A 12,783-nucleotide genomic window follows, 5' to 3' on the forward strand; every position below is an offset into this window, starting at 1 on the left:
CAAAAGGATAATGGAGAAGGAGACTGGTTTTATTTAATGAGATGAAATATACTCTATATCTTTCTACTACATGGGAACATGTCTTTGCTCGTTAAAATCATCTTCTAAAGAAGTAAAAGCATTTGTAATGCTTACCCACAAACTTTTGTGGAGTGGAGCTTTTACGTTTTCCCATATTCCCTGTGAGCTTCTCTATGACAGCCGGTCTCTCAAAAGGCACCAGAGAAATATTGTTGTCCATAATAGGCTCTTGTTCCTTACAATCTTCCATAGGAGGTACTATATAAAACCACACAAAATATGCAATCTGATAATTTCTTCAACATTTTGAAAGACATATAGCTGAATTTGCTATATCAATATGTGTTATACAAATGTAAGTTAGTATGCCTGAATAAAAGCAAGGAGAAATAATAACCACCTCTAGCGTGAAAGAATACTCATTAACTTTATTCTTACAGAAACACACATACACAAAGGATTTGCTTTTATCTGAGTCTCTCTCAGATCAATGACATAAATTGTTTCTTCTATTGGCGGCAAACGTTTTCACCTAGTTTCTCATCTTTTTTCCTCTGAAAGTGTTTTTAACACTGATTAGAAACAATACTACTTTAAGACAGCACTATTCTCAAGGCTTTAGGAATTTATTTTTTTTAAAGCAATTTCAGTAAGTCATCTTTTTTACAGGAAAGCTTAAACAGACATATAATAACAGCACAATATTTAATCAGATTTTTCACCCAGGTATTTTCCTGCAACAGATTTTCTCTTTGATGAGCTGAGTAAGCTGTTAGCACAATTGCTACACTGCTACCCTTAAAAGACAGCCTTCATGAAGGAGATCCAATGCTGTATACATCTATGCGTAGTAAACTGTGGCAGATCTACGATCATAATTTATTTTAAAAAGAGCTCTTCAGCGGGATAAAATAATCCATTTTCAAATTGGGACACTGACTCACTAAACTATGCCCTTATTCATTTGACATATACCCTCCAGTGTGGCTGCCTTTCCATCCTATTTTTCTAAGTTGCTATGAGCTAATATATTAGCCATAGATATTGATATTCACAGCATTGAAAAAGAAAATGTAAAAAATGGCTTTTGAATGGAAATACTGTGAAGAATGTTTAAGTAAGAATCGAGTGACATCTGACACAGATCAGAGAAGACCGTTTGATTAAAGAATCTCAGGAAATACCATAAGTTGTTACTTCTTGATTCTAGTTGCTTTCTTCAATTGTACTTGTGCCAGCACTGTTTAGAAACCAAAGGGTTTCATATTGCCAGATTCAGTGTGCACTCTAAAATAATTTACACTGCTCCTTTTATTTGTACAGTATAATCCTACTGTGTGAAACACAGTGCATTTTAATGTATAAGGGGATTCTAAAAATAAGCACTTTAACATTGGTTGATGCTAAAATAAAGTGAGAAAACAAGAGCCCAAAGTTAAGAAATCCAGTGAACAATTCAGGTGCTCTATTTAATAACCAATACAGGTTGCTTCTTTTCAAGAAATGAAAAGTGGCATTGGAAAAACGTTTTCCTAACTTTGACTTGTTAAGGAAATCCATATTCAATCTAAATTTTGGCCAACCTAGTGTATCTGGTGGATAAGTTAAAAAAATCTCAATGTTATTTTACATTTTATAAGAGTTCCCCTGGCTATGAGTTTTAAGGGATTCTGCAACTATTGAATATTAGTTTGGAAATAAACATTCTAAGATGAGATTCAGAATTAAGGAAACACTTAAGGCATTCTGTGTATGGATTCAATTAATGATATCATTAAGTAGCAAAAGTAAGCCCTAAGACATTACACAAAACATTTTATCTTCTTTTACCAGCAGCTAAAATAAAAAATATATATAATTAAAAAATATAGTGCAGTAAAACCATATATGTTTAAATAAAAGCAAAGAAAGGTTAATCAAAGATTTCAGATGAGGCCAGGAGGACGGAATGGTGACAGTATTGATGATGGGAAACTATGTAATTAGATATAAACTAAAGTCAAACTTTTTTGTTTGGGTGGTGGATTCACAGACACATACTAAATTATTAAAAATAATAAATTATTAAATAAAAAGCCATCCATTATGGACTAAAGATGAAAATATGACATGAACCAAGTCCAAAATGAAAGAAAAAAAAAGAAAAAAAAGGTTTGTTGTATAAAATTTTGCTAAAAAAAAAACACAGCAAAACTTAGTTACTCGGGTTTGCCCCCAAATTGAATATACTAATTAGTTTTGATATGAGTAATGTAAAATTTGGCAGTTTTGCTCCAAGTCTCACCCTCAATTTTCATATTTGCACACATTTATTGCTCAAAATGAAACCTGGGTGTGGGAACTGCCCCACACCACATCCACTCAATTCAGATTTGGCCCAAGTTCAATGAAGCTCATGTGAACTGAAAACGATGACTTCTGCAGAGCTCTGGTCTAACTTGTGCTTCACAACAGCACCTCAGATGTAAAAAAACCAAATTGATCCTGTTTCTACCACATCAGCAATAATAAATAATAAAAATAATCCAGCACTTGCTATGTGCTAAATACCATTTAAGGCTTTGTATTTAATAATTCGTTTTGCCTGATCAACAGCCCCATGAAATTGGTACTATTATTATCTCCATTTTACAAATGGGGAAACCAAGACTCAAAGTCATTAAATGATTTCCTCACAATTTACACTTTAGTTAGTTGGGAATATAGAAGATGAGCCTAGGTGATCTGTCTCCAGAGCCTGGGCTTTTAACCACTATGCTATATAGTTCTTTGTAGATTCATTTTGAGTGTTGACTTTTTATAAATTCAAGTGTACATATGTGTATGGTTTGTCACTAAGATATGAGACATTAACTCAAATACATAACTACTTTTTAAAAATGTTTTTTATTGTAAAATATAACGTTTATACAATGCAAAGAAAGAAAACAGCAATAATTTTCTAAGCACACTTCAGTAAGGAGTTACAGAACAGATCCCAGAGTTTGACAGGGGCTACCATTCCACCATCTCAGATTTCTCATTCTAGCTGCTCCAAAATACTGAAGGCTAGAAGGAATATTAATATAGTGATTCAGCAGTCATACTAGTTTGTTAAATCCTATATTCTCTGTTATACCTCCTTGTTCTCCTCTGATCCTTCTCCCTATCTGTGGGGATCTTTGGGAATGCCCATTCTGATTTTCTCATGTTAAGAAGTGGTGTCAACAGTAAAGGAAAGGGAAATACATACCTAATTTTTGTTTTCATGGACTCTGGTGTAATCTATCAAAATGTTTCTGGATAGGATCATTCCTATGCCAGATAAGCCCTAAAACCCAGAGTCACCAGTCTCTCCAAGAACATCAACCAGTTGCATCCCCCTACCCCATAATGTCGACACCCCTTTCCAACATGAAGAAGTTGGAACCGTCATTGCCCAGATACTCCTAAAGACTGGGAGAAGGATCAAAGGAGAAGGAGGAGTTGTAACAGAGAGGATAGGATTTAACAAACGAGAATGACTACTGAATCATTATATTGATATTCTTTGTAGTCTCCAGTATCTTAGATTAGCTAGAAGGAAATGTGGAACTATAACCCATACAATACTTAAAGTTTGTGTTCTATAAATACTTGTTAAAATGTACTTTGAAATTTGTTGCTTTTTTCTATATAGGCTGTATTTCATAATAAAAAAATGTTAAGAAAATGTCTCTGGATATATATTGCTTGAAACACAAACAAGTTCTCTAGTTAACTCAATAATGCATTAACATGTGAGACATTTATTTTGTCTAAAAATATACCAATAGGCATAAAAATATACTTGTTCAAGCAAACTTTATAACCAAATATCTTCTTTAACCTTATTTTTTGAAGTTAAAACCAGGATAAATAAATAAATACATAAATAAATACACATATATGCTTTCATTATATCATTCACTTCAGTCAACCACGAAATAAAACGGTAAGAGTATTTCCAACATAGCTGTTTCCCGACAATCCATGCAAAATACAAATTCTAAGGAGGAACAGTTTGACGAACCGAGATTAGGTCACATGTCTACCCCTGGCCAGGAGAGGGCGGGGCATCTGGATTGACAGTCCCACCATAACTGCATACAATGGAGAAAGACAGTTCTCTAAGGGAAAGTGGAAGTCTTCTTACCAAAAGAAGGGGAAAGGGATATCAGGCAGGCAAAAACAACAGATGTCTTGTATATTGTCATAAATGTTTTCCATGCTTCTGAGTCTAAAGAAAACTTTTCAGTTATCTTTGTTTTTTGTTATTGCTATTGGGGATGCAGAATTCCCACTTTTAAAGTGAAGCTGGGAAAACAAGACAAATTCACAGAAAGTCTCAACATATCAGTGAGTGGGGCAAACAGCATGTTTACTAAGGCTCCATGGAGGTAGGGATTGCTTGTTCAGGACTGGGCTTATTTAAGAAGGCTACATAGAACCTAAAATGGACCATGAAGAAAAGGTCAAACTTGACCAACTAGAAAAAATGTGCTGGACCTATAGGTTTCATATGGTCCCATAATGTTGGAAAAGGTTTGCAAATCCTTGAATTCCAGATTTATATTATAACAATAAGCACTGGCAAGCCATTAAATATTTTTGAGCAGGTATGTGTATGTACAACATTTTTTTTTTTGCATTTTTAAAGCAGTTTTATTGAGATATATTCACACATCATACAATCCATCTGAAGTACACAATCAATGGTTCACTGTTAATATCACAGAGCTGTGCAATCATCATCACACTGAATTTTAGAACATTTTCATCATAGCATTTGAAAGCATTGATACTTGCTTTGGCCTCTATGAAATCAGTTCTATTTTCCTACTTTGTCCTTACTCATCTTTATGGCTCTTCTCTTTTTTCTTTCTGGTATTACTGAAAAACCATCTAGATGTTTCACTCTATACTCACTCACATAACCTTATTAAAACTTATCACTTCAGGCTACGACTTATATAATGATGGCTCCCGTATCCTTATTTTCTACCCAGACCACTCTCAAGAACTCAAGATCTATATATTCAACTTCCTCCTAGACAGTTAAACTTAGCTATCTCACAGGTGGCAAAAACATAATGTGTTCAAAACCTGAACTATTTTATCCCTAAACTTTCTCCTGTTTTCCTAATCCCCATCACAGGGAATGGCACCACTACCTACCCAGTCATCCAAGTTAGACACCTGTGGCAAATCTTATATTTGTTCCTTTCAGCCTCCTGCCCTTCCTCCCCCTACCACTTTTCCCTACATATTTACAGGAAATTACCAAGGGTTTTATATTTTTACACCTGTAGTTGCTCTCAATTTCACAATTTATATGTATATTCCATGCTACTAAGCCCTCCTCAATCATTGTAGCAATCCTCTGATTGGTTTACTTGCCTCTTCTTTGCCCCTCTAATCCCATCTCCCACATTTCTACCAATAAAATGTAAATGTAAACATGTTTTCCATGTTGGAGTGCAAAATTCTTTGTTTAGCACAATAGGCCCTTAATACTTTGTTCGTGGCCTATTTCTCTAGCCTTATTACCTGCTGATTTCTCTTGCCCTCACAAACTGGACTTCAACTACAGTACAAAACTGGTTGTAGGCCCTCAACTACCATGCTCTTTTACATTTCCAGTTTTTCATACGTCATCCTCTAAACATCCTTCTCCACTTGGTTAGCTGGTTACCTTGTCTTTCAAAACTCAGTTCAAACATACTTTCCCTGAAAATTCTTCCTGGACATCCAGTCTGATTTATATGTCTCTCCTCTAAGCTCCTATAATGTTTATCACGGTCTCTAATTGTTGATTTACTTTTCTATTCTCCCAATAGTAAGTAATTTAAGGGCAGGGATTACATTTTATTTGACTTTGTGTCTAGCACCTTTTATGCTGTGGAACAATAAGTAAATATTCAATAGATGATTTAATGATGGAAATGATGTCACCCTATGGAAATAAGTCAAAGAAGCTTACTAGGAAGTTTGTGGGCACCCAATTATGCCTTCATACTTAGGATAAAGACATCCCCTTTCAAAAAATAATCCAAAGCATAAACCTAAGAAGATATATTATTGCTTTAAAGTTGACTATTTTCTGGGCTTACACTTTCATTTTATTTTTGAACAAGGAGGGAAAAGGTGGCTACATAGTTTGATTTTTAAAGCTTTCACTTCAAGCTGAACAGACTTGAAATATCAGCATGGAGACAACTTTCAAACAATATAAATAATCTGCCATAAAACCCAATTCATGATTATCCTTATATCTAAAATTGTGAGTCATGAAATTCCTCCCCTTCCCTCAAAACCCACATCAATATTAACTAAGAACTTTTTATTCTACTTCCTAAATATCTCTTCAATGTTTAAGTCTGCTCTTGTCCTGACACACTATTCTGATCTTTTCTTGACATTCTCACTACCAGTTCCTCCTCACATTTCACTCACTGCCCCAGGAAGGCATCTACCCTATATTCAACACTGGTGGCATTTTTCTTTGGAAGACACATTTACTTGCTCCAATGCTCTACATTAGTTACACTACGAAGTTCAAACACTGGGTTGACATAAATTTTACATCACAACTTACTATTTCAGTCTCATTTCCTACCATTCCTTCAACTTTAACTTTGTCCAACATCTAGGAACCTGTCAAAATTCTTCCATACCTCCAAGCCTTTGCCTATGGCAACTTAATTCCTGGGAAGCACATTTCTCTGCATCCTGTCCCATCTAGGCAATTTTCACTCATCCTTCATACTCAGTTCAAACACTGCTAAATCTAAAAATTTTCCTTGGTTTCTCCAGACAGAGGTAGTAACGTCTACATCTGTGTTTCTGGAGAACTGTATATAATGTATATAAGCCTTTATTAGAGCTTTTGCTTAAGTTTATTTTTAATGCTTTTAAAAGTATGCATATATTTCCTAACATAAGTTTAAGAAACAAGTTGGATTTTTCTTCTTAATCTTTGTATCTCCTGAACATTCCATAGAACTTGGCACTGAAACTCTTGATAGATGTTTCCTGAATGAAGTGAAAGAATGACTCTTACTTCAGATATTTCCTCACTAGAAGAGCAAACATGAAGAAGAACATATTTGGGGAAAGACTAGGAAATATAACTATGCTACATATGAAAAAAAATAGTAATCAGGCTCAAGAAGCTAATGGAAACACAGTAATGGTAACCCCTAAACCTACTGCTAAAATAAAAGAAATTAATTAGATAAGATGTAGCAGGATAGAAAAACAGGGAAGGGGAGAAAGCTGAATTTCACTGTAGCTGACTGTGTTTAGAAGATGCATGCCAAACTAGGTATATGAAGGCCAATGATGAACCCCAGTAGCATTTTACCTAAACACATCTTTCTTTGGTAGTTGGCAATTCCTACTTCATACAGTCAATTCCCCAATAGGAATATCAAAAACAAAAAAAAAGAGATAAAGGATAATCTCAAATTGTTATTACAACTCACCTAGAAAATGTACAGCGTGAAATGTCATTAATATAAATTCATGTGGTTAAAATTACACCTGATATTTAAGAACAAATTTTGGGATCCACAAATGATATTAAAACCTGCCTTCAACCTCCCTTCCTTAGCTTTGTTCTCTGCTCTACCCACTGCCCAAGTCTCTTTCCCCACTTTCTCCCACTCTGTTCCAGCTTCAGGGTCATCTGCAAACCCATGTCGTTAAAAATAATTTGGGCATCATAAAAACTCTTTGCAGTTTGTTTGCAAAATATTCCAAAGTGCAATTAATTTCAAGTCCATAAGAAAATAATCCCAAAGAAAGTTACTGTGATCTAAAATTGTTTTAAATACAATTATGATTTTATCTTCAGCTTGAAGGATAGAGGGAACTATTATTCATCAAACAAAAAAGTAGGATAGGGTGAATGAAAATTGTTAATGCCATTTCTACCCACCATGGTGACTCATGACCTGCCCAGCAGCCTCCATGCTGACATTCTGGAGATAGTTGTGGCAGCGTTCCTTGTGCTCCTCCAGTGAACTGCGCTGCTTGTAGCTTCGTCCACAGTAGTTGCACTTGTGAGGTTTACCCACTGTGAAGAGAACTCAGGGTTAGTGCGCTCTCAGTCTCATCCTCAGCAAAATTAACAGCTAACTTTCAGAGTCTGGGAGTAGCATTCTTAGGCTTTGATGTTTGAATTTCCTCCTCCTCTAAATTTCGACTGAGGTAAGAAAAGATAACAAATTTCTACCCAAACTAAAACAGAGCAAGAAGACAGGCAGATGGCACCTCTGGGAACAGAGGAAATACTGAATCAAATTCATGCTCTGACTGTATCCCAAACCATGTGGGACCGATGATTGATCTTTAAATTATCTGACTGTGAACATTAACATTTACTCTTACACAGTTCTATCTCTCAGCTTTGAGTCACTGAAAAGACAAATCAGGAGTGTCCTAGATGCATGATGAGAATGACTTTTTTTTTCCTTTGGTAAGGGCAGGAAATTTTACTGAAGAAATTTAACAACTCAAAATGCCATTGTTTAATTTAAAGAGATTATTCATGTGTACTAAGTTTAAAAAAACATTCAAGTGATGAGACAAAGTCCCGATAAAAGCAGAAAGTTTCTCATTTCTTTCCATCTTGGTAATAAATTTTCACACATGCAAAATATTAAGGGAGTTTTAAATAGATTCACCCTGATCAGCACTGCTCTTCTAAACACCAAGAATTAACCTACTAGGTGCTTTGATTCAGGATTATTAACAATGATTACTGAAGCTCTAATATTTAGTTATACAATGATGGTGTTATTTTCCAGTACATCTCACATTCAGGAAACGAATTATTCTCTAACAGCCAGAGAATCATTATCTCAATACACCTGGTAAATACTATGACGCACACACACACACTTAAAATTTTATATTAAAAAGGAAAAAAAAGTCACCTGTATGGAAGAGGTACATTTTAAAGTACGACTATTATAAGAATATCAGAGTGCTTTGATTCTTGGTTTTGAATGGGTATAGAACAAGATAAAACACAAGGTGGTCTGTGCTAAAGTTCTCAGTTGCAAGGCAAGATGTGAGTGAGGCCAATGCTTCTTATTGGGCTCTCATAGGAATCATTTAGCTTGCTCAAAGAAAGAAAACTCTTTTTCATGGTATCCCTAGAGTTAGAGATAACATCCCTAACTCTAGTCACCTTACAAACCTGTGCTGTGGTACTGGTCACAAGAGGAGTTAAAATACTATAAGGCAAGATATTCATACCTGTCTAAGCATTTTACTACATTGATTAAAAAGTGTTTTTAGATTATATTTGAGTTATACACAAAACTAAAACCGGCTATCTCAAAATCATATTTTTGTAAACTATCTTAAAAATCAAAAGCTACTTAGGACATGATTAGTCATTTTTTAAAATATTAGGCAAAGCTGTTTCTTTCTAGTTTTCAGAGACATAGAAACCATGAAGAGACAGAATTTCTGGGGTGTAGAAATTGTGTAGAGTTTAAATCACTATGTGAGAGCATAGAAAAGTATAATAAAATATTTTTAGCCAAAAAACATTTAGTGTAAATAATACAAATATATTTACGCATACTTGCAATTTAAGACAGGTATCACAATAAGTTCTTGCTATTAGCTATTACCATCACTGAATTTTGAATTATTCTGTGCTGTTTCTCCAGAAATAATGATGAATTTGTACTTAACAAATCAACTAACCAATTAATATGCATTAAGCACTTATATTTACTAACCCACTGTAAAATAGTTTAGCCATCTATCATCTTCCCTGAGATTAGTCTTTTGCATTATGTCCTATACCTTTGCTTTACTGTGAAAATATCCTCCTTTACTTCTAATTATTTCTATTACCAATCTTTACACCTCCTCAATTTAATTGAAACATGGGTTCCTTCAACTTCCCTTGGCTCACGATCCTCTAACACTCCCAACTCACCTGCTTTGGAGGAAAAGACAGAGTATTCTTACTGCTTTCAACTCATTACTTTACAACCCTCACCTTTGAAGTCTATCCTATCTGCTTTAATTCAGCTCCTCCCATCTTAAAACATCACTTCTTCCTCTTCATACCATTCTTCTCAGTGAGTTTAACAGGGATTTCAACAATCGTTTTAAAAGTGTAACCTCAATGTTTCCAAACTTTCTAGCAATCCACATACTTGGTGGCATGTTGGATTTTGACACCGCCTATAAATTCTATCTCTAAGAAATTTGCTCTGGGAATGCTCCCCCTGATCCTGCCACCTCTCTCATTTGTTCAACGCATATTTAGTAAAAGCTTACTATGTATTAACACTGTGATGAGACTGGAATGTAAAGTGGAAAATAAATTCTCATGGTTCCTGTATTCATGCAACTGACAGTTTGGTGAGAAAGATAGATATTTAACAAATACACAAACAATATATTACAAATTGTGCTGAGTTTTACAAAGCAAAATAATTGTATGCTAACATTGCATGGAGAGCATAATTTAGTTTGAGAAAGTTGGACTAGAAGATTTGTACGAGGTAGGAACATTAAGGCTGATAATCGAAGGAGAAAAGAAGTTAGCTAGACAATGGCAGCACGTGTGTTATTTCAGGACTTCTGGAAACTACCATCATTTCTTTCTATTTGCTTTCAATTTAGCTCCCTCAATGCTTGCTTACTACTCTTTCAAAGACTGTTTTCAAAGATAGCCAACAATGTCTGCCAAACTCAATGGCTTTATAATACCAAGTCCATTCCTATCAGATCCTTGATATTATTGTTTAAAAATCAAGTTCATGAAAATATTATTAGCTGCCTATACATGATGAGTTGCTCTGTATAATAATATTTAAATTAGGAACTAATACACGTAACACATTAATAGAAAAAGATCTAAGTATTTTGCTACTTTTATTTTTATAGTAGTCATTATTATTATACTATCTCATCTGATATATCTTTATTCTAATATTATTGAAACATTCGTTTGCAAAGTTATCAATAGTCTTAGAATGTCTAAATCAAATGTATTTTTTTCTCAATTCTAATTTTTCCTAATTTCTTGGTCACTAGCAAATCCTCTGTTTCTTTAATCTCCTTTTTTAGTTTCTGGGATGCCAGATTCTGTTTCCTACCTTCACTGATTTCTCAACTGCTTCCTACGGTTGTATATAAGTATATACAATATACCAGATTCTGTTTGCACACTACTTTACCTCATTTTTCTCTAGATTAAGATCTTGTTTCTACCAAATGTCCACATAATACCTGGGAATAATTTCCTGTGCTTGGAAGCTCCTATTCATCATCCAAATCTTTTTAAAAATGATCATGGTGAATCCTTTCCATATAATCGAGACAAAGGGAACAATGATGCAACCTTCTCTGGGCTCTGACAGCACTCTCTTCATACCCTATTGGTATATTACTTATGATAATTCCATTGCAAGTGCTTGAAATCTATTTCCCAACTCCAGACAAAGCTCCACAAGGCCAGAGATCATGTTTTACTCAATTCTGAATACATAATGCTTTGGTAATTATAGGAGACACTCAACATGTATTTGTTGAATGACTGCACTTAAAGCTATACTTCCAAGTTCCCAATGAATAACTCCTGAAGTTCAACATTCAAGATAGCCAAAATGATCTTCCACCACAAAATTACCTCTTCATTCTGACCACCCTTTTGTGCTGGTGTTAACACTGTTCTAATAATCCAGATTTCTACATAGCAAAGCAGTTTTCTCTTAGAAATTTGAAGGTTTTGTTCCACTGAAATACTAACTGCCAGAGGTGCTTTTTAAAAGTCTGATGCAAGTATAGCTTATATGTGACTTGTTTAGTTGAAAACTCTTAGTACCTTCTGTTTGTCCCTGATGTTCTGAAATTTCTGAAATCTGTGTTACTGTCTCTGGTCTAATGTCTCTAATTTAGATATCTGTCTTCTGGTTCTTGAGTGTGTGTGTGTGTGTGCATGTGCTATATAATGGTCATATATTATCTCATGTTGTATATTATATAGTATATCACATAAATCATGTAAAATATTTCTGTATGTACACAGATAACACATGTACAAAGATAATATGTAGATATAATATACATATTTATTTCAGTCATCAATAATTATTTTCTACTTCTCTGTCCTCGCTTACTGGAACTGCTATTGTTTGATGCGAGATCTCTGGATTGAGTCTTTAAATTTCTTCTCTTTTTTTCTCATATTGTCCATTCCTATGCCACTTTGCTTTACTTTCAGAAAAATTCGGCAGCTTTATCTTTGAATCTTTCTACTGAATGCTTCCTTTTGGCTATCTTACATTTTAACTTGCATGAGCTCTTTCCTATTTTAATTTTTAAAAACTATCCTATTCTTCTTTCATGGGTGTAATGACTTTTCTTATCTACTTGACCGCAATGTAAGTTTTAAAATATTATTTTCTCTATGTAAAATGTCTATTTCCTCAGATGTATTTTTTTCCTTCTTGTATTGTTCAACTTTTTATATTTCCTCAACTGTCTGGTGACTATTTGCTGCCCATTCACACTTAACAGTGAGGCACCGCAAAGCTGACCGGAAGCTCAGGAAGTTGAGGTGATATTAGGACACTATAGGGTGGCTAGGTAATGAACTAACTTTATTATTGTCAGACTCCCAAATATTAGTACGTATAGTCCTTTTCTCTAGAGCTGAGAGATGATACTTCTTCAGAGATGATGCCTTCAATTTTCAGCCTCAAGGGAAATATAAGCCTAGATACT

The 12,783-nt window shown here is 34.5% G+C and overlaps 1 protein-coding gene across 23 annotated transcripts in view; it reads right to left on the reverse strand.

Moving 5' to 3' along the window:
• The window catches only part of IKZF2 (IKAROS family zinc finger 2), a 154,922-nt gene that overhangs the window by 13,422 nt on the left and 128,717 nt on the right, over positions 1–12,783 (reverse strand). For 20 of the 23 annotated variants that reach the window (XM_077155006.1, XM_077155010.1, XM_077154995.1 and 17 more), the window contains 2 exons: positions 7,961–8,098; positions 136–279 (listed from right to left, as the gene is read on the reverse strand). In XM_077155006.1, coding sequence (XP_077011121.1) covers positions 136–279; positions 7,961–8,098 — 282 coding nt within the window. The remainder of the gene's footprint in view (positions 1–135; positions 280–7,960; positions 8,099–12,783) is intronic. The other 3 variants (XM_077155017.1, XM_077155019.1, XM_077155018.1) reach the window with 1 other exon arrangement.

Source organism: Tamandua tetradactyla, chromosome 3 (genome assembly GCF_023851605.1).
Source record: "Tamandua tetradactyla isolate mTamTet1 chromosome 3, mTamTet1.pri, whole genome shotgun sequence".
Lineage (NCBI taxonomy): Eukaryota > Metazoa > Chordata > Mammalia > Pilosa > Myrmecophagidae > Tamandua > Tamandua tetradactyla.